The 22,270-nt window shown below is 41.9% G+C and overlaps 1 protein-coding gene and 1 long non-coding RNA gene across 2 annotated transcripts in view; one reads left to right on the top strand and one right to left on the bottom strand.

Annotated features, from left to right (window-relative positions):
• AKT1 (AKT serine/threonine kinase 1) overlaps positions 1 to 4,970 on the top strand; it is a 72,042-nt gene extending 67,072 nt beyond the window's left edge. The window contains exons 12-13 of the mRNA XM_008629798.2: positions 2,972 to 3,074; positions 3,638 to 4,970. Of these exons, the coding sequence (XP_008628020.1) occupies positions 2,972 to 3,074; positions 3,638 to 3,717 (183 nt within the window). The 3' untranslated portion in view covers positions 3,718 to 4,970. The remainder of the gene's footprint in view (positions 1 to 2,971; positions 3,075 to 3,637) is intronic.
• A 15,766-nt stretch (positions 4,971 to 20,736) lies between these two features.
• LOC103612189 lies at positions 20,737 to 22,241 on the bottom strand. Its single transcript, XR_552310.2, has 2 exons — positions 21,440 to 22,241; positions 20,737 to 20,972 (listed from the first exon to the last, which is right to left on the bottom strand). It is a non-coding gene; the product is annotated as an uncharacterized LOC103612189 (long non-coding RNA).
• Between the last annotated feature and the right edge of the window lie 29 nt (positions 22,242 to 22,270).

The following is a 22,270-nucleotide window of genomic DNA, read 5'->3' as shown; positions in this document are numbered from 1 at the left end:
CTATTCCTGACTTTGGACTATCCAAGGAGTCTAGATCCTGGCTTTGCTCGTGTCCCATTAGTGTTTGCAGCTGAAGTAGGCGTGCTGTGCAAATGGAGAGCTTGTAGGTAATTGCTGCCTACATTCTGGGTGGTCCAAAGAGGGTCTTGCAGCATTTACCTGAAGTGCAGACCCATGGATTAAAGCTGGATTTTGTCAGCTGCCAAGAGGTGTTTGTGTGCTAGGCTTGGTTACCCACCATCTCCAGAAATGCTGAATGTGTATATGAATATGGGTTTGGGTAATCCAGAACATTTGCTTTGTAATTAAGCTTTTTGGAAACATAGCTTTGCTTTATATTATAAGGAGCTTTGAATAACTGGGGTTGTCCCCAAAATTTAAAATGTTTATTAGGCTCACCTGGAGGAGTCTGTCTCTGATGCAGAGAAAGGTGCAGTTCAATTTGCAGTATTTTGCCCACCCACAAGCAAAACATACACAGAGATTTTAATCACATGGGGTTTTTTTCTGGTCCTTTTTCTCTCTTAAACCAGCATGAGCCTGCGGGTACCAATGCTGGTCTGCAGCCGTGGGAGGCTACAGGTGGCACCTCCCCACCAGCTGAACTGCAGAGCTATTGCAGTGACAGCTTTTCAGTAAAGCGACATATTTGCTTGTTAAAGCCAGCGTTGGAGCTTTCTGCAGCTTCCCCTGTTTCCAGCATAGCGCTCAGAACTTGACAGCTAGGGGGAAAAGATGTCTTGTGGGTGCATCATAATCTGTCTCAAATTGCTTTTAACAGATACTAAAATAAAAAGGAAAATTATACAGGCGGCACTAGGCCATTCAACATGTGTGCTGGCTTGGGATTGTTGCTCTGAGTTGTTCTGATGTGCTCAGTTCAGGTGTCTGCTGCAGTGCCCAAGTCCTAAATCACTCCATGCTGTGCACAGCAAGCAGAGCAACCAGGGGCACTGTGAGTGCCAAAACCACCATTAGGTTAAAAGGACAGATAGAGCTTCACACACACACATGCACAGCCCGTCAAAAACAAACCCAGGTTTGCTTCGAGAAGTAGGCAGAGGCTGCTGCAAGGAGAGAGAGAATAGAGTTACATGAGGAAGGAAGAATCCTCATGCTCCACAGGGCTTTTGCATGTAATATGTTGGTGTGATTTGATTGAGAAGTGTTATTAACATTATAATGTGAAGCATTCCCTCTTTGATAGCTTCAGGGGGAATGCAAGGCTCAGACTGACTCTTGACTTTGGGATATCCTATTTCCTTTTCCTTTTTAAATTCAGGACATAAAAAACACTTCAAAGGACCAAATATTTTTTGTTAGGGTAATGTGCCCAGCTCCTTTAAGCTGTTCTTGGGCACAGAGAATTGTGAGTAATTAAAAAAAAAAAGATGATGAATATATACCATAATTGTGCTCTCTTACAATAAACAGAGCTTCTATGTCCCTAAATTTTTAAAGATTGATTTTAAACAGTAAATGCTTCTTTGTATGTGGGAATGCTGCCATCTTTATAGATTACATTTCTTACAGTCTTTACATTGGAAATGAAGGCATTTTACTGGATTGTTGTGTGTATGACAGGACACTCTTAGGTGCTCTCAAAACAGATCAGAAGGACGATCCTGGTGACAGGGAGCTTGAAATCAGTGCTTTTCTTACTTGCTGACTTGACAAACAAATGATTCTTCAAATCCAAGCAGGAGGAAAAGTTGGCCGTGGGGAAGAGGTGTTTTGTATATTGAAGATTTGCTGATCTTTTCCAGGCAGTGATTTCTCTGTGTCGTTCTTATTTGTGCAAGTGCAGAAGTGCACGTCTTGGGGTCAGTGCATAATTCCAGTTGGAGCAATTTACTGTCCGCCTTGCTAAACCTTTCCCTGCAGCTTGGGATTGGAAGCCCTACGCTTCCTCAATCACGCTCCTAAATTGCTGCCTGGTGTGGCTGTGTGCTATTAAAAGATGGCCACACGTAACCCCGGTGGTGGGCGAGCGGGATCCCAGCGCGGCTCCCTGTGCTCAGGAGGGCGCAGAGCCGTGTTTACATCCTGGTTCTGCTGCCCCGTGCAGGGGAAGGTGAGCAGGGTCTGAATCCCGGCTCCATTGCCCTCCGAAGCTGTCTGTGTTCCAAGTGTGTACATCTGTATGCAGCCAGCTCCCCATCCCGCTTCCCAGGCGCGCTCCTCCTCCAGCCCCAGCCAGGCAGCTCTGCTCCATCTGGAGCTGCTCTTGCCAGAGCTTGCCTAGGTACACATGGATGATTTCCAGCCTGTCTGCCCAAGCGAGTCTCAGGAATAAACCCCAACGAGCACAACTCCTGCTGTAGCAAAAGGAGGATGTTCACTGCTGACTGGGCTCAGGTTTTTGTAAGCACTCCAGGTGTTTGAAGTTCAGAGTTGACATCAAACTGCTTTTGGGGACCAGGAGTATTTAAGCTTAATGTTGCTGCTGCCTTGGCCTAAATTCTCCAGGCTTGCTCAGACCTCCAACATGAGCTGCATGGGCACAGTAGCTCTGTAGCTGAAACTTTTTGGTGCATGTTACAACCGTTACAGCGATACACAAGATTAGCTGATCAGTTGGGTATCACTGAGCATCTTTCTTACTCATTTTCATCCTCCTTAAGCATAAATATGACTAGGTAAGGTTGACGATTTCCATATAATTATGTGGGGAACCAGTATGTGTTGTTATTTTTAAACATTGGTCAGCATGTTATTACTTGAAGAAATTTTTGGATTCTAAGTTTTTCTTTGTGCAGTTAAATCCTAGGGGAAAAAAATGCCTTAAATGCCCCATAAATAGGAAGTGCACACTTAAGTATTTTTTACTATTATTCCTTGTGAACTGGTATTTTTTAGACATTTTAGGAACGTAGGAAAAGGCGCTGTAGCTTATAACTACGTAGAATTCTACTTGTTTCAACAATGGCACTGCAAGAGCCTGTAAATGGACACTTTTTGTTTTTCATAGCTTGTACCTCCGTTCAAGCCACAAGTTACATCTGAAACAGATACAAGATACTTTGATGAAGAATTTACAGCACAGATGATAACAATCACTCCTCCTGACCAAGGTAAAGTTTTTCCAAATGTTTCTCACTGTGTTCTCCAGACCAGATGAGTCTCTTCAGCACACATGAAAAAGCATCAGTTTAAACGTGAGGGTTTTCCATATGTATTTGACCACGAAGTTGGTAAATTGAGGTGAAACTTTCCACATCTTTCCAGTTGGGGAAATGAGAAACCTGTTTTATAAGAGTGAAATTATTTGTACTGTTGTCTTTTCCAAATCTGCACATTCCCATTGGAAATCAGTGATAATAATGAGTTTTGCACATTTCCATATCCACATGCACTGTATATATGCAAGCAGTCAGTTGAGCACAGGCTAATGTCCATATTCAATCAAAATATTATATTTTTGTGATAACTGAGCATGTTTGATGCTCTCAAATCCCAATTGCCAGAAATTCAGAGCAGTGGATGTGGATTTAAGCAGTGCAGCTCCTAGCAATTTTAAATGGACATCTGAACAACTATTTTCTGAAATAACTGTACCATGCATTATCTTACTGTTGATTTGCTGAAAATAAAAAAAGGTAGCAGATGTTACCTGATGGTTTTTTTCGTCTTTCAGATGACAGCATGGATTGTGTAGATAACGAGAGAAGACCTCATTTTCCTCAGTTCTCCTACTCAGCCAGTGGAACCGCTTAATGTTTTGCCATTCAGAAACAAAACAGACTGCATTTTGGGGACCTTACTTCAATGGACACTAGAGAACTTTCTATATTATCAAGTTACAAACTGTGTTTGTATTACGACTTAGGTGAATTTGTAGGAAGCCTCACAGATTCTGTATTTAAAACAATTCTTTGATGCATTTTTGAGAAGGAGAACAAATCCATTCTTAAGTATTATGTCAAGGCTTTTATGCTGAATGACCATGGGTTTTTAAGAATATACACCAAAACTGTTTACTTTAGAAATAATTAAGGTATTCAACATATCAGCAACTCTGACCAGAAAATCCCCTTATTTTATTTATTTCATACAGTTCATTATCTAAATACAGAATCTGCACTCTGAACAATTAGATTTATATAGGAAGATATAAGACTTTAGTAGCTAGTGCGATAATATAAGCAACAAAGTGAACAAACTCTGGAGGGTTAAGGTTCAAACTCATTTTGGACAGCAGTGAAGTGTCATCCAACTCCAGAAAACCAACTATAGGAACAGCATTAATGGCCTCAGTGAGGTAAATCAAAAAGCAAAAGTTATTTTTGTTATAACATCTGCTACAAGACATTACATATCAAACTGAATCCGGTGGGATTGCCACGCCGTACAGATGAGTATTTCATTCTAGACAGTGCATTTAATGATTCCATTTGCATAGAACTTAGGAATACTTCATAGGATTGGCTTCTCAGAACCTAGAAAACGCTTGATTTACCAATCTAATATGAAAGGCAACAACACAAAATCACCCACTTCCACCACTGTACAGAAACACCACACAGGTCTAAGTGAGAAATCATCCTCATGAGCGAGTCGGCCAGACACGAGTACATTTGGCACTGAAGTAATGACTTGTTGCCACTTTTTTTTTTTTTTACAAAAAGATATATGAATATATATAAACACTTATGATTTTTTGCATCATGCCAGATCATTTCTTCTTTCTTGAGTGTGCATTAAAGGTATCAACCAACAGTTCATGGTGCCTTCTCACTCTTGAAGATTCAGTTTAACAGTGTTTCCCATGTATAAAAAAAACTAGGTTGAAACTTCATATGTGTTTGAATAATAATGGTGTTCAAAAAGTGAACTTTTTTTTTTGTTTTTCATTTTTAATCTTTGTGGGAAATCCCCCACACCCTATTTTTGTTGTATCATGTTTCTTTGTAATTTTCATAAAAGCAGTCTTATTCTGTCTCTGCTGCGAATAAAGTTATTCCATTGTAGGTTGCGTTCTTTAAATTGCGCCTTTTTTTTGGTTTTTTTCATTCTCCTGACTGTATAAAAAATGATGATGTATTCCACATAAGTAGCATTTAATATTTTTATTTGAAAGGAAGTATATTATGAAAACCCTCCCTTCCCCTCTCCATCGGACACTCTTGTGCTTGCACATCAGCTTGACTTTTTTTTAACAACATTCAACTCTATATTTTTACTCATGATACTAAAGTTTCCCCCCAAATACAAATACAGTATTTGCAAATAAAATTTCTTTAGCAAGTTAGGTTCTTATTTCTTGTGGTAGGAGCCTTCTGAATTTGCAGAGATGCAAGAACTGCTCCAGTTTCTCAAGTTTGATGTGCTTATCACTGAGGGATTCAGGCTGTTCTGTTCCTCCTGAGTTGTTTCATCTCTGTGCTGATCATTATGCAAAGATAATTTTGGAAAACACTTGTTCAGAGGAATGCACCGTGTGCCAGGAATAAATTGTCTTGAGGTGAATGAGGACTGGCCTTGTTTTGCTGCCCTCCTGGTGCCAGCAAAGGTCCTGATCTGCAAAGGTATTTCTGTTCCACCACTCGGGCCAGTCTGTGCTGTACGATCTCTAACACTCTCCAGGCACTAATGTTAATCACAGCTGGGAGGTGGTTACAGAAGGCTGGAATGTCCTTTTTCAAACAAGAATACAAAGAACAAGATACGAACATCCAAGAACAACTGCAGTGTGCTTCAGACTGAGCAACAGGAGTTGCAACTGTAGTAAGCCATTAAACATCCAGCACGTTTTTTGGTTCAAAGAATAAGCTGTAATTCCCAGTGCAATTTACTGCGTGTTTTATGCAAGGAGGGAAGGGGGAAGAAGAGATCCATGTCTCTGTAGGGACTGGTGCTGGACAGCCTGTCCTGTTTGGCAGGTCTGATCTAACTGCTCTCCTTCCTTTGCTTCCAAGTCTTCATCTGAGTCTCCAGCCAGCCCAGGGACGAAGTCCAAGGAAACTCTTCTGCAAGTCTACAAGTCTTGACAAGTTCTGAACTAACACAACTCCGTGCATCCAAATATAGGCAACATGAGTGAGCAAAGGTTACCATAATCTGCCCCAGGAAAATCTGCTCTGTCAAGTGCAGGAGCAGGCATGGATCACGTTGTTTTGTTGAGGCTGATTGTGTCTCAGCATTTTTCTGCCAGTTGTTGCTGATGGATTGTTTTAATTCCCTTATATAAAATGGAACTCAAAAAAAGCTGCCAAAGATCTCTGAATCTTAGTATTGTTAGCAACTGAGAACTGTGAGGGCCACACCTGAGTGCTGGGTCTTCTGGACACTTTCCCTCATTTTGCCAGTGATTGTTCTAAACACCTTACCTGTTGTCCATAATTGAATGGTTATGGCTGTTACAGCTGCCTATCTGCAAACATAAAATGTGTTCTTTACATTTTGATTTAGCACAGAAAATCTTATTGCAAAAACCTGTGACTCGAGTGTCATTCATCTCAGATTCTTCTTGTACTATATATGCAGAGACTGCTTAAATCTTGCATGTTTCTTTAGCTCTTTGATTTGAAACTTCAGAACATTTCTAATAATCTCTACAGCCAAAACCTCCCCATTCTTCCTTCTGGCATTGAAAAACGTCACCATGCTCTGGTGTTGCACATTGCAGCAAAGATGGTGCATCCCAAGTTCTGAACACTGGTAGTGTATCTGTGTTACAGACCAGGAATTTGGTTGTAAATTCAGACTGGGAGAAAAACAGGAAAAAAACCCTTGGCAGGAGCACATGAGTAAGTTCTCTGTGTGCCTGTGACTGCAGTCTGGAATTGAGGTCAGCTGGGCAGTGGTTGAAACAGACACTGCTCTGAGTGCTGCTCGGGGTTAAGAGACATGGGCTGGAGCCAGGTAATTCTGCAAATTCCATTTTATATTCTCTGGTGTAACTAAAACATCCAGTACAATCCCATTAGGATATGTCAGGCTGTTCTCCCTTTAAAGTGGAGGAAGGTAACTGTGGTTCATAACATTCCCAATTTTGCACAAACTCTGACTTCTCACTGCCCCCCCTGCCCACCCTCCCAGTAGAATGAGCAGCTTTTTTTCATTTTTGTTTCTGCACCTTCACCCCTCCAGCAGGTGACCTCCACCTGCTCTCCAGCTCTCATACTGGCCTCAAGTGTCCTAGCTGCTGTTTGAATTTGTTCCCGGTTTTCCACCTGAGAAACAAATTACGACAGTTTTTGGAGGTTTGAGGGCAAAAACTTGCCTGGATTGTTTGAATTGGATGGTCCTTGCTTTAAGCGATGGTGAATTTTTTTTGCTGCTTTGGATTGTGTCTCTGTGTTGAAGTGCTCAGTACAACAGCATTGTGTTCTCATACTCCTGAGTGTTTGTGGGGCCTTTTCAATCTTTGTCAGAGAAAATACCCTTTGCTTCTTAGAGAGCACATGCCAAAACAGATTTTTATCTCCAGTAGCTGGCTGTAGGATGGTGGTCTCAGATCAGAGGTCACAGCCCACAGCGGGTGTGCAAACGCCAAGGAGACAAGAGTTGCAGAAGCGGAGCCCACACACAGAAAGTGCCTGTGAGACTCACATGGATCTTCTGCCTGAGAAGTTTGGGAAATGATAACTTAGGAGATCTGATTTATTTCACTGTATCTGGAAGAACTTCAGAGATAAAAACACAGTTGAAACAGGCGAACATAAAGGATCTTGTTTCTTCAGTGTTGCAAATGAGTGTGTTTGTCTTCCACTTTGAGCGCGATGTTTTTAATAGCAGGGAGGTTAATTGCCACGAGGAGTAACGCGCAAGGAACACACAGTGCCTGTAGGAGCTTATTATCCCCCTGCAGCTGAGTGTGCAGACGTGTGCCTGCTGTCTGCTGCAGCATATGCTGCATTCTAATCAGGTGATGACTGCTTGCGCTCTGTCCGAAGTCATTTTAAACAAATGCATTTTGTTACAGTGCTTGACACTTTTTTTAGTTACTGTAACTGCTGGTCACCACCCTGGTTTTGTGAGCGTGCTGGGTTCTTGAGGACCAAATCAAGGTCCTCACGTGTAAAAACTGTACTTCCCTCTGTGGTTTTTCAGCCTGCACATAGCTCAGTTCTGTTTCCCCTTCGCTGAAGTGGTGCTTCGTATGGGGCTTTTTGCCCGTAACTGGGTTTTGAGATGGGCTTTGTGTTAAATGTAACCCTGCTTTCCACACTTTCTTCATGTCCTCTGTCTCGTTACTGTAACTGCTTGTATGTTGCATTTCATCAGAGTTTTGAGTTTGTTTCAAGAAGGTAAGTGGCAACACAGACAGCATTTGCTGTATTTTCTGGATTCTCAAGGTCTCTCAAATTCTCCACATACACTACATTCTCCCTGCAGAAGATAAAATTATTTTTATGCTAGAGTGAAAATTCTTCACAGAGGACACACAAACCCTACCCCAAATGTTGTGATCTTTAGTTACTGGTAAACTCTTGTATCTATTCCTTTGTGCTGCTGTGTCCTTACAGTACTGATGCTGTTAGCCAGGAAGTTGTGTAGTACTGAGAAAATCTATATCAGAACAAAAAATAGTGATTGTGATCTTCAGCAGAGTGCCTGAGAGTTCATCAAAATTTGATTAAAAGGAGCATGAAATCCATTCTTAAGCATGCTGGACTTGATGATCCTTGTAGGTCCCTTCCAGCTCGGCTTATTTTGTGATTCTGTCATCCTTCTCTGCAATTAGGACTTGCTGCGCTTTAGAGGCTCCTTACTGTGAAACTGGGTTTTTATTTTAATTTAGTGGGGCACAGATCTGACTTTGGAGAACAATTCCAACACCTTCTCCCACACATTGGCTGGAGTCAATACAGCATTTGAGTGATTTTTTTTTTTCTAAATAGCTAATGAACTTTTCTCACATAATTTGATAAATTGCTCCAGTGACTGTTTATGGATGTGCAGAAAGATCAAAACATAAGCCCTTCAACAAACTTCAAGAATTAAAAATGGAGTGATATTATTTAGATGGTTGCAGCACATAGTAAGTTTTCTGTTTGGTGTGTTTAGCTGCTGTGATTGTTCCTTATTCTGATATTACTGGGAGAAATGAAACTAAACAGGAAGACAGGAATACCTGGTGACCATCCAGTAATGCATGTAAAATTAAACTGAGTAAAAACAGAGAGAACAAAGTCTCTTGGAGCAACTGCAGACTGGAAAGTTGGAGAGGAAGGGAAGTGGAAGAAAGCAGATCAAAATGTACTTATTTACGCAGGTGAGGTCATAAATTTAATGTGTAACTAAGATAAAGGGATTAAACTTAGTATCTTCCTTTACTTGATTGTAAAACTTTGAATCAGGTTACCTTTGCAAAGTTTTACTTTCTGTGATGACTTGCTCAGCACGAAGGAAGTGGAGATCAAAGGTGGCTAATGGTATTTAAAATGATCTTTTCTTAAAAATTCCTATAAGCAGCAAATTGAGTTGTAATGAGGGCGATGCTTCCTGGACTGCCCAGTTTTTTTTCAGGTAACTTTGAGAAACCTGTCACAGTTGTGCCTTGTTCGAGGTAGGAGAGGCATCCAAGCAATGCAGGAAAGCACTGAGTTTGGCTGGTGGTCAGTGTGTGAGTGGCACAGGGCTGTCTGGGCTTCCCCTGTGCAGAACAGTTGTGTCAACTTTCTTTTCAGATCACTGACAGTAACAGCTTTTATTAGCAATCTCTCAATAGTAAGAAAACACAGGTGCATGTTACAAGAAAGGAGAAGTCAACGAGGACACCTCAACCAGGAAGAAAACCCTGGATATAAATCCATTTATTTTCCTAATGGGTTCAGCTGCAATTTTCTCAGTGCTGAGCTGCACACGTCTGAGCAGCACCAGATCTGGGCACGCAGGCTGGTGGAGCCCTGAGCACCCGAGGGCTGCTGCACAGGAAGGCTGGAGCAGCACAAAGAAGCTTCCAACTCCCCATCTGGAAAAAGCCCCCACAGGAGCACAGGCAATGGCAATGCCATCTGTCTTCTGCTGAGCAGATCTCCTCTCCTGGGAGCAGGGAAAAAGCTGGCACATGGACATGGTCTTTCAGTTCTCCGCTGCACGGAGGTAGGATGCAGATTGCTGGGTGGTACCTGTAGAGTCCAGCCTGCACTACTGAGTCCCTTTTCCCTTTTTTCAGTCTGTTTTTTCAGAATTCCAGTTCTCTTTACTTGCCTTTTGTCTTATGACATCATTCTCCTGTCCCTTCCCAGCAGACAGGAAACAATGGATTCCTTCCTCCTCCCTCACCTTCATTCTTTTTCTGTGCCTTTCCCTGTTTCTCATCTTCTGCAGTCCCTTCTAGAGGGTTTGTTATCAACTGACAGAATATCTTTTTAAATAATTATTTTCCTCATGCTGGATGTTCCTTGGGTCATTGTGGAGACTTCATCTGACCCAAATCCATAGGAACACTTACACTGTCTGTACAGACCCAGGTCCTCAAGTTTCATGTAGACTCTTCACTGGTGTATTTTGGCATGAAATACTGGCCTAAACAAAGAAAAAAGCAAGTCTCCTGTTGAGTTTTAAAGTGATTTCCTATTCCTATTGATATTTTTAATATCAATTCTGCTACAGGTAAGAGGAGGAGATAACTGCCCAGTGCCTTTTGTCACACACTCTTGCTTCTTTAGTAGAGTTAGAAGAGAATTGATTGCTTTAAAAAAATAGCTGGTTACCCCTTACTGTCTGGCATCCATTTCTGTTACAGGACATACCTAAATTTGTGTGGATTTCCAGCTGATAAATGTAAAAAAACTGGGGAAAACAAAACAGAAAATTTGTCTGTCCTTTATCTCACTTTGGTTTGCTTTGTGGTATGAACTATCAAGTTCAACCTATCTAGAGTTCTCTATAAATGTAGAGTTAAGTACCTGATAAGACACTAACTGAAAATTGCTGATGGAAAATATTTACATCTTCTCTTTAAAACTCTTAGAGACGCTTAACAACTCTTTAAAATGTGGGAAATTAAAACCAAGCTACTTCAGCATCCTCAAGTTCACTGCCTCAGTCTGCAGCCTTACATCCTGAGACCAATTTATCCACTTTTCTAGTGGTGTGAAAGGCTTGTAACAACTCAACAATATTGATAAAACTCTTTCAACTCAAGACTTAATCATGTCTTTTCCCATCCTACTGCAGAACCATGGAAAGCTTCCCCTCTCTGGCACCCAGCCCACATTGTCCCCTGGGTACCCACTGATCTCATTTTCTTAGAGGAACTGAGGGGGAATTCCTGCCAGGCAGCTCTGTGGAAGTTGCCCAAGAAGTTTTAACACCCTATTCCTGGATGATACTGTCCCATCCTATAGTTACCCTGCTTGGCTCCAGCTAGTCTGCAGATGCAGGTTCAAAATAAAACCAACCTCCATTCTTCTCCCTCCCCCCTTATTTGGGCAGCTAAGTGAAATCCAAACATATGGACTCCATAAATTCTTTGTAAATGGCCTCGTGTGAAACACTCAGCCAAAGCCATGGTTATCGTTAAACAAGTAATGACACCACTAGAGCATAACACAAATGACACACAGGGGCAGATCCTCAGCTGTGCAGCCCAGTTTGCCCAGTGACACCAGGCTGATTGCTACGAAACCAACCAGGAATCCACACAAGCCTTCTGCAAAGCTTTAAGAGGTGCCCTTGCAGTGCCAAGCTCTGAATGAAAGGATGTTCTGCAGTGTTTGTGGAAAAGCACATGTGAACACCGGGACAGGCTGCCCAGGGAATGGTGGAGTCACTCACCCTCCTGGGGGTATTAAAAGCTGTGTAGATGTGGCACTTGGGGACAGGGTTTAGTGCTGGTCTTGGCAGTGCTGGGTTAATGGTTGGATTTGATAATCTTAGAGGTTTTTTACAACCTGAAAGACTGTGGTTCTGTGACAGCAAATTTTCAATAAACACAGATCATAATCAAGAATGCATCCACAGCTAGGCAAACCAGAGTAAAACAACTGAAATAAAATACTGCTGGAGACAGGTTTAAATATAGACTGACTCAAAAGCATGTGAAGAGCTGTTCCACTGCTGGGGCAAACTGTCTCTCAGTAATATGAAATACCACAGGGAATGTGTCATAATAGTTTGCTACAACAAATAAACACACACACCCCCAAGCCCACTGAATTTTTTCAGTAATTATAAACTCTTACATGCAATCTAGGTAGTCCCAAAACTTTCTGAACAGTAATGAACCATGGAGCATGTTACATTAAAATATGTATCAAAATAATCATCTTAAATTTATGTCACACCTTCCAAGGAGCTCAGTTCATCGCACTTTTGCTTGTGTGGCATATGACCAGATTGTCAAAACCCATTCTTACAGGGTGCTGCAGGGTACTATAACTTAAGTGATTCATGCATGCAGCTGTTGGAACTGCTTGTTGGGTTGTGAAAAAGCTCGTGGTGCCAAGTGCTGATCTAGGAGAACTCAGATCTCCATCAGCCGCCTTGGCTCCAAGTTGTTACTGAACAACAGATGGTAGCAGGAGTTAACCAAACTAAGAAAATATTCTAAGTTAAAGGCCTCACAAGAACTGAAATTCTTGAGAAAATACAGAGAACAAGTGTTGAGGTTTGAACTAGTTTTCATGTCCAAGTGATGTATGCCACTGAACTTTAAAGGGTACTCTCATCTCTGGCAACACTCGTTATGGTGGAAGTTTTCATTTAACTTGGGCAGAAGCGACCATGTGTGGAATTAATACCACAGACATGTGAGGTACAGCTCAGAGCCACAACTCCTGCGCATGAAGCTGCACTTGCCACGATGCCTGGCACTAGGGAAAAGATGGAAGAACCCCAAATCATGTTGTTTTGCAGTAGATTACAAGCAGCAGCAATGAAGGGACAGCATCACGAGCACTGATGATTTCTTCAGCAGAACAAGGACAGCACTGCAGTTCACAAATGGGAAACTGTTTAGTGCTAAGGGGAAGACAAGTGCACAGGCTCTCACTGTGTCCTTATCAGCAGCATCAGCACAGAAGGGACAAAGTCAGTGCAAGATGTAAGAAAAACTGTTCTAGCAGTGATCCCAAACATGACAGGGGGGTACAGGAGAGGGCACAGAGTAAACAGAGTGAAGTCTCATACCAGTGTAGAAAGAAAGTTCCTCTAACTCGATGTTCAATAACTTCTAGTTCTTGGTCTCACTGAGACAGCACACTCCAGTATGAAATAGGTGAGGAACAAAAAGTATTTTCAGGACTTACAGAAGTTAGTGTTCAGCAGTGCTGATCCAAACTCACAAAGCAGTTTTCTGTAGTACTTCTTTACTCCATGGCCTAGCTGAGCAAGAAAGCTCCTGCATTCCTGTGACCCACCTAAGTACACAAATTTCTTCAAGCCAGCTCTGTAAGCAGCAGTACAGGCGACTACACCCAACTGAGACCAAAGTTCTTTCACTTTCAGAGAAGTGAGGACTTTCAGAACAACCTGGAGTTAAACCACTTAAGAAGAAGAAACAATTTATGAAGGAAATATTCAAGCTGGCTTTCTTTTTTAATATTTTTGGGAGGAGACCATGAAAATCTGTACATTGACTACATATTTTCAACCTTACATTTTACTGTACTTTAACTCCTTATACTGGTCATCCCAACTGATCACAGTCCCAGGTTTCTAAGCTTGTTTTTACTCCATTTAAAATACTTCAAAATCTATTTTGGGGCAGTAAATAATCTTGCTATCATGGAAAGCGAAATCAGAACAATCAGATTACTCATTTGGGGAGGTATTACTCAGTGCAAGAAAGCGTGGGAGAACCAAGCTCCAAAAATGAAACTCACTGGGACGAGATACATAAAAGTGCATTAAATTCTGTATGTAAACTACTTGGTTGAAAATTGAATCATTTCTTTAGGCTCAGGAATCAATATTCTGCAAAATGCTGCACTCTACAGCACATCCCACCAAAACACCTAAGGATATGAGTAAGTTTGATCATATCAGTAGTTCTAGCAGAGTAAACAGGATGTAAGAGTGGACATACTCAGGCCACATAGCCTTGTACCAGTTCCTCATTTCTGCCAGCAGCAATCAATGCTCAGAACAGAAGAAGGCAGCAGATCTTAGAGTGCTGAAGAGTTTCAACAGTAGTATAAACTCCTAAGTGTAACCAAAAGCACCACACCTCAATACACAGCCTTGCAGTCCTCAAAAAATCATGAAATCCTTGTGCTTTTGGTAGACTCTGAAGAGAACAGATGTGCCCCATATGTGACCTGGAAGTTGCCAAGCTTCTTGTTCCCTTGTTTCTCTGCACTGCAGGGTCCCCAGGGCCACTAAAGCCTCATGAGCAGCAGTAGCAGCTCTGGATCTCTGGCACAAGGGGGTCTGTGCTGCCCCTGCTCTTGCAGCCTAACAAGGTTTGCCTTTCCCCAGGTGAGGACACCTGCATTCCTCTCATCCTCTGCTGCTCATCTCATCAAAAAAGCCAGTGAGGTTGGTCAGATGTAATAGGTCATTGATAAACCTGTGTGACTGTTTCCAATTGTGTTCTCACCCTTCTCGTGCCTGGATGTAGAGCCAGACACAGCTTTTGTGAGGATTCACACTACAATCTTCCTGTGGACTGAGGTCAGACTGATCAGCCCATCATCCCCCAAATTGTTCTCCTCAAAGGTTGGCACAATTCTCACCTTCTCTCCACCACCACCAGGACCATCCCTCAGGTGCCACTGCCAGTCAGCACCCCACTACACATTTCCTTGTCCAGCCTTACAGTCCTGCTCTTGGCATGGACATCACTGTACTCCTTCATGTCTTTATGAGAAGGAACTTGAGTAGGATATGTTAATTAAATGCAAAAAAAATTTGTGTAATAGGAATGTTCAGTTTGGGTTTTTTTTGGTGGGGGTTGTTTTTTGTTGTTGGGCTTTTAAGAAAAAAGCGGCATAACTTACATGTTGGCATATAAACAACCTTATTTGTCATACTGCTATGTTAGAATTCAAAGGAAAAAATAATGTGATCAATTTATGCTTTTGCATTTGATTTACATTGTGCTCTTTTCTGCAGGCAGCAAAATGGTCTGTTCTGAATTTCAGGCCATATTTTATGGATGGTACAAAATATTTGGGATTAAAAAACCCAAAAATCTGTTTTGGGAACATTTGGTTTTGTCCTACAGATTTATGAGGGGAGTATTTTTAAACACACTTCCTCCCCAAATCTGCAGTCCAATTATTACAGTACCAATCGAGCTTTGAGGACTTGAGGAAAAAACCCCAAGAATTTGGGTAACAATAGACACAAAACCAACATCGCGCTGCCACCCTGTGGCTTGGAGATGAAACTTCGGCTGCGAAGGTTGGAGGAGGGATTATGCTTTATTTTAAGCCCCTAATCAGATTAAAGAGCACTTCTGCACAAGGAGCCGCTGGCAGCTGTTGAAATTCAGTGCAAGTTTAAGAGAAATCATACAGAACAGATCAGGACAGTACCTGGTGACACCATGGGGGTTCTGACATGGCTGTGTAGGTTATCAAGGGGACACCTGCCCTCAAAACCTACAACTGTGTCTTTGTCAGGGAAAGAAGAAACAGAAAAACATCTGCATCTTAAAGAACAAATGAGAAGTGGATCGTGATTTAAACTATTACACTTGAGTAAAACAATGTAAGAAAATACAATTAAATAAATCCTAAAATTTTAAGTAAATCCTATAACCACAAAATGTTCAAGCAATTATAAGCTCTGCAAGAGATAAGTAACCTAACATCTATCACAGGGTTTTAATGCAAATCACAACCATGAGAAATAAAAACTTGTAATAAAAATGTAAGACATAATATTTTGATTCCAGCTGAGTTTTTCCCCAGAGGAAGAAAATAAAATAGCAAAAACCCGGAATACACACCACCAGCAAATACTAAAGCTTGCATTACAATTGTAGCAGTTCAAAATGCAATCCACTGCAAAAGGTATGGTATTTTCTTATCTATCAATATAAAATATCTATATGAAAAAAAGAAGTTATATATATATGTGTGTGTGTTAGCTATTAAAATATACAAAGTGTGTGATCACTTTCACACTATTGCAATTATAATAATGTAAAATAAAAAGTAATTTAGAATAATTTTCTTCCAATTTCCACAAGAAGTATTTGTCTTTAAATTACATAGCTCCTACTTATTTTTTAAAGAATCATTAACATTTTCTGAGGCCTCTTGGCTACTTTTAATAGGTTAACCAATTTGCCTTACTAAAAACAATGTTCAAAGCTTTGCTACCTTCCCCTTCTCAGTAATGAAAAGCCCCAAAGAAAGTGGAGGAAAGAGCACTGGGCAACTCAACACGGGGTAGAGGTGGTGTTTCTCAGCCTTACCTGTCCTTATTTAAAAGCCTGCTGGGAGAAAGATGCTCTCTGGGAAGAGCCCCCCAGCACCCCTCTCCTTTTCCAAGCTGCCACACCCAAGGTTGTGCTGCAAAGTTGGACTCTGGAGTCCCTGTGCTGCTGCAGCAGTTTTGCTCTGCACATAGCTGAGTGCTGCTGTTGGGTGGGTTGAGGTTTTCCTCCCTCTGCTTGGACAACTCCACACATTCCTGCAGTAGGCTGGCATCTCAGCTTAGCCTGACAATTGATAGTAAATCACTGCAAGGAACAGAGGACAAAGCTTGACAGACACGGAACAAACTGTGGAGATACTCTGTCACACTCTATCCCAACTGGAGCTTCTCCAAGCACAGAGGGCTTCATGTCCAGGTCGTCAGCACGCCTGGAATCCAGATGAAAGGTAAAGGCAGGACAAACAGCTTTTAGTTGCAGGATTTGCAATGATCAAACAGTATTACACACCTAACCAAAAGTTACAGTGCAGCAGTAGATGCAAGTTCGTACACATACTCCATCCGTGGGAGCTTAATGACAGGTAAGTTTTGCTGGGATTCAAGTTTTTAATCCAGTTTGATCCTGTCAAAACCCAAGGACATCACACAATGACTAGTAGGGAGCATGGTGAAGGAGAAGTATTTATTCCTTGCACAGTGCTGGCATTTGCTGCTGTCTAATCAATCCACCCAGAGGCCAGTTGGGTGTTTTGAAAAGAACCAGGCCTAACAAAACTGGGGACAAAGATACTGTTTCCATTTCTACTTCCTGGCTGCACCCCTTCAAAGAAAGCTTCAGAAGATTTAAGCCCTTTGCAGACACTTCTGAGTGTCACAGCTGATGGCAGCAAACATAGCACAGAAGCAAAGCATAAAAGTCTTACCCATATTCATAAGGAAAAAAAGGACATTGTCTTTCACTCTCACCTGCATAATTTGGGGTTTATGCCCTGTCCTGAGGTAAAATACAACTGCACCTACTTATCACCTGTTCAGAAAGGAATATCAAAAAGTCTATGAATTGGCTACAGGTCAGGGCCCAAATCTGTAGGACACTAAAACAAAAGGAGGAGAAGAGGATGAGGTGCTGGTTATATTAAACAAAAGACACATGATTCACAGAATGGAGAGCTAACATTTATTTATTTTTATTTTTCATGTTGTCTGGATCACCTGTAGAATGGCTCACTTTCCTCTTGGAAAAAAAGCAAGACTTCTGGCCTGAACTGCAAAATATTTGGGAATTACTATGTGCCAGGACAAATGCTACTGAAGGAGACTACTCAAGTGTATTTGTTCTTTCCACTGAGCTTTTTACAATGTTGTGGGTTTGTTCTAACACACTGTGGAGATACTGGAGACTACTGCAGACATTTACCACTTTAGACTGTCCTTAAATATCTGGTGTCTTTGAAACCACACATTTCTAGAATTTACTCACATATTAGTCTTAAAAGAAATTGTTTTATCCTGATCAGATCTGCTGACTTCTTTTTAGACATAAAGATCTGCTCTTTAAGACATATGTCACCAGTAATGATATACAGGCCTCAGAAGTTTCTCATCCATCTGTAAAATCATTACTGCAGGATATTTTTACCCACCAATATGCTGGCTCCTCAGGGGATCTCCTTCCCTTGGAACAGCAGGCAAACTTTGATTTTTGACACTTTGCACTGAGCAGGAGGGGAAGAACATACAATAACAACAAAAAAGGAGAGTATTAAACCCAATTTTCTGCTCAGTTAATAAACCAGACAATTTCTCTGGCTCTCCTTTACAGTCCTCGGGGTACCCTATGTGTTGTATTGCAACTCTATTACAGCTCAACAATCAGTGGCAACAGACAAGCCCTTGTGAGTAGGAGTTAATTAGGCAAAGAGAAAAATCTTTGTACCTCTCACCCAAAGATTTTTCCCTTCACACAGGTTTGTTTTTTTTCTGTAGGCATTATAAAGATTTACAAACAGTCCCCAGTCTTACCTCCCATTGTTTATCTGAGAAATGCAGGACTAGAAAAAAAACTTTCCTGAATAATATTTGAGTCTTTTGGTAGACACAGGCAGTTTTCTCACCTTCTGAAGCCAGAGAAACAGATGTGGTAACCACTAAACCCCATTTCTTATATGTATGAAGCACCACCCCATGCAAGAGTTGGCCACACTGTTCTGTGCTCCTCCTGCCCTGCTCCTTCCAGCCTCTAACCTTCTTCCAGCCCTCCTGCTTTTCTTCTCCCAGCTCTTCATGCTGCATTGGGTATCTATCCTAATGCACAACCATCCTTCAAGCAGCTAGAGGATAACAAATAAGAACATTAAGCCATGAAATCCGTGTCATTGTTTACAGAGGACAGCTTTCTATGAAATACAGCACTGACTAAATGAACCAAAAACCCATTTCTATCAGCTAGTTTGAAACACAAATCATTTGTAAACAACATGTCTCATCTCTCCCAGAGCCTAGAAGCAAAACATTGTTTTCAGTCTCTTACCCTCAGGAGAGAGTAAGAAAAAGCAGACACATACTTAAAGGTTTCATTTTGAAAAAATATGCTTGACTGAAAAACACGTTCGTTCACTGCTTAAAGCTTCAAATGAAACAAAGCCAAGTTTTAAAACTCTTTCCTAAAACTAACATCTAAATGCAGTAAGCCACAGGTTCTTCCCATCCATAAAACTCAGCTTTGTGGTTTAAATGTTGCCACAGGAGCAACATTTTTATCTGCTCTGTGATACCTGACAGCTGGGAACTGCACCAGAGATCTGCCACCATCCTGACTTCATCTATTAGAACTTTGAAAAGATAGATAATGCTGTAGAATTCCTGCACACCCTGACTAATTCTTTCACTACTCACCTGACTTGAGACTTTGTTACAGGGATGAAGATAAGAGACATTTCTTAGTTGCTCAAAATGAAGACTGGAGTAAGAACCAGTGAAGTCTTCCACTTTAACTGGCTCCAAAACACGCAGAACAGGAAAACTAACCAGATCCATCAGCACATCTAGGCTGGCACAGATGGTCAGTCCAGGCTGGCACAGATGGTTGAGAGTGAAGTGACACCCCCCAGGAAACACTAAAGGGCACTAATGCTTTTAAAGTGTCTGCATGGTTATACAAAGTGCTACAGAGGCTAGAAAGGATGTCATCCTGCACCTCACTGTGGCTTATACACCCAAAGCCATGCCAGTGCAGCTATGAAGAACTGCTGCTCTTCAGCAACAGCCACCCCCACCCTTTGCTAGAGCATTTACCACTCTCTTTGGGTAGCTGCAGTATTCCGACATGCAAAAACCCAGAATGCCTCCAACAGAATGTCAAATAAAGGTGTCCCCACGAGGGAGAAGTCAGGCTCTCAATTTGCACTGCAAGGGCCTTTCCATCTCTTCAAACAGAAATGGCTAAAGTGGAGCAAAACAGGTAAAACAAGGTTATTCCACCCAAAACATACTAATCACAGTTGAGAAGACTGGGAAGCATGAGAGGCAGGCTTTGCTTCAGGAATTCAAGGCAAAGAATTTGAGAAACAGACCATTAGCTGTGCCACAAGGATTTCATTTTTTGTGTGTGTCAAATCTATTCCTTTTATCCTACAGCCTGAAATCAGCCACTCAAATCAGCATTTTCCTGAGGCAAAGGCCACCACAGTTTTCTCTTAGGCATAGTTGGTTTGCCAGATGAAAAGTCTTTTTTTTATGAAACATAGCAAAATCAGTAAAAGAAAACTACTTAGAGAGGCTGTTCAGTAGCACTTTACTTCACTCCTACAGCACAAACAATACTAAGCCTTTGCAGTGATTTGAAAGGAAAATGAGGAGTGAGCTGGTTTATGGAGAGGTACCCCTGAGCATCGACCATTTTCAGACCACTTTGTGAGCTATTTCTGAGTGGGTATTCAGGACAACATAAAGTTTATGGTACAGATGATCAACTCATTCAGGTAAGTTGCTTTCCAAGAAAGACCTTTCAGTGGAGGTACTGGAACATTAACTATTGAGAAAAGCTTTTCTACTCCAACCCTGGTGTGCTATTGCTCTTTCTATCAAAGTTACCATAGAAAGATTAAAACCATTCAAGCTGTCAGTAAGCACAAATTGTGATAGCTTAAAAAAAACTTAACCAGAATTAGCACTTTGTTTTATTTGGAAAAGCCTTCATGCCTGGCTGGTTTTCCTAGTTAGCTCACAAAGAAAATGTTGTGTGTGTCCAGAATGGATTCACACTCACCTGAAAGCACAGAAGGAGCAACTGATTTCTATTCTGATCCCACAAAAGTGTGTCCTAACATGACCAACATGTGGAGAGAATATTCTGAATCCTGTATCACATCAGGAACACCAGGTAAGAGCATAGAGTGGTCCCTTCCAGACAGGCATATCACAGCTAGGGAAAAGGAGAAAGCTGACTCAAAATAATCTAAAAAGCTTTAAAATACAAATGTTTATTTAGCTACAATATTTAAAAGTCCAGTATAAAGATATAAAACATAGAAATTCCATAACTAATTCACATGCTAAAAGGATTAGCTGTAAGGAGAAGACTTCATGAAATTCATGGACGTTTTAGCCACAAGGGTTATTTCATCAAGTTTCAGACTTGAAATATTGAACAACCATTGCAGAGAACTTGCTCTCCCACAACACCATAACTAGGGGGAAAAAAAAAACAAAAGCAGAAGAAACAAAGTCAGTGTGCCTACTGTTTCTGGAACATAACAATGGCATACTCTTCCATTATCAACTGCAACCATGGGACTCCCACACAGCACACTCAGCATTTGTGTCACAGAATTGTTAACTATGAGGGCAAAAAATTAAGATTATTCCTAGGGAGTGCATGCATTCAGCACTGACCAGCATGCTGTACTGCAGGTGGGAAAGCAGGAGAAATTTTTATCTCCTACAGCATTTAAATACGAAGTTAAACTAGAGTTGCACTAAGGTTGATAAGACTGCTTCAAACAGGCATCTTGGTTCACATGTTTCAGACAGTTTCACTGCTGCTAAAGCATGGGAAGAGTTTAAGTTCTTTACATGCATGAGCTAGATATCTGCTGCATCCAGCTTTTAGGGTACGTGCAATTAAAATAAGCTTCAAAACTCGAAAAGCACTTACTCAACAGTGGAGCACAAGGAGCAGGTAACCGTGTTACAGCAGCTGCAGAGCCTGCTGCAGCTCTGGCAGACGAACCGGTCACACTGCGCACACGCGTCCTTCACATCGGCCGTCCTCACACACGACGAGCAGGCTCTGGACGCTCCCACGGGCGGAACTGCTCGGCAAAGACACGGCAAAGAATGGATGAGCTTTACAGCAAGGCAGAGAAAGCAGCTGGGAGTCGCAGGAGCTGCGGAGCGCGGCGCGTCCGCGCACAGCTACAGGCGGCAGCACTTCGCAGGACGCTCGGGCAGGCAAGGGGACAGGGAGCAGCGCCTCTTGGAACTTTCTTGGTTCTTTCTCTGCTCAGCAGCAAGAGGCTAAGGGATTTTAAAGCAGAACATACACGCGGCAGTTCGGAAATCCGTCAGCTCAAATCTAACACTTCCTTTAAGTAAAGTCAATAAAGAAGAACTACACAGCACACAACTACTCATGGTAGTACAGACCGCCTTGTGAGGGAAAGCCAAGGGGAAGCACTGGTCTCTGTGGTGACCAGGGACAGGAACCGAGGGAATGGCCTGAAGTTGTGTCAGGGGAGGTTTAGGTTGGATATTAGGAAAAGGTTCTTCACCCGGACGGTAGTCGGGCACTGCAACAGGATCCCCAGGGAAGTGCTCACGGCCCCAACCCTGCCAGAGCTTAAGAATCATTCCGACAGCGCTCTCAGGCTCATGGTGGAAACGTCGTGGGTGTCCTGGGCGGGACAGGAGTTACCCTTCCATGGGTCCCTTCCAGCTCGGGGTTTGCGCGGTTCCGTGACACACCTCGGACACTCACCCCTGTCCG

Source organism: Corvus brachyrhynchos, unplaced genomic scaffold (genome assembly GCF_000691975.1).
Source record: "Corvus brachyrhynchos isolate BGI_N302 unplaced genomic scaffold, ASM69197v1 scaffold1, whole genome shotgun sequence".
NCBI classification, from domain to species: Eukaryota; Metazoa; Chordata; class Aves; order Passeriformes; family Corvidae; genus Corvus; species Corvus brachyrhynchos.
Note: the sequence above shows the minus strand (reverse complement) of the source record. Positions and strands in the feature narration are given on the sequence as shown.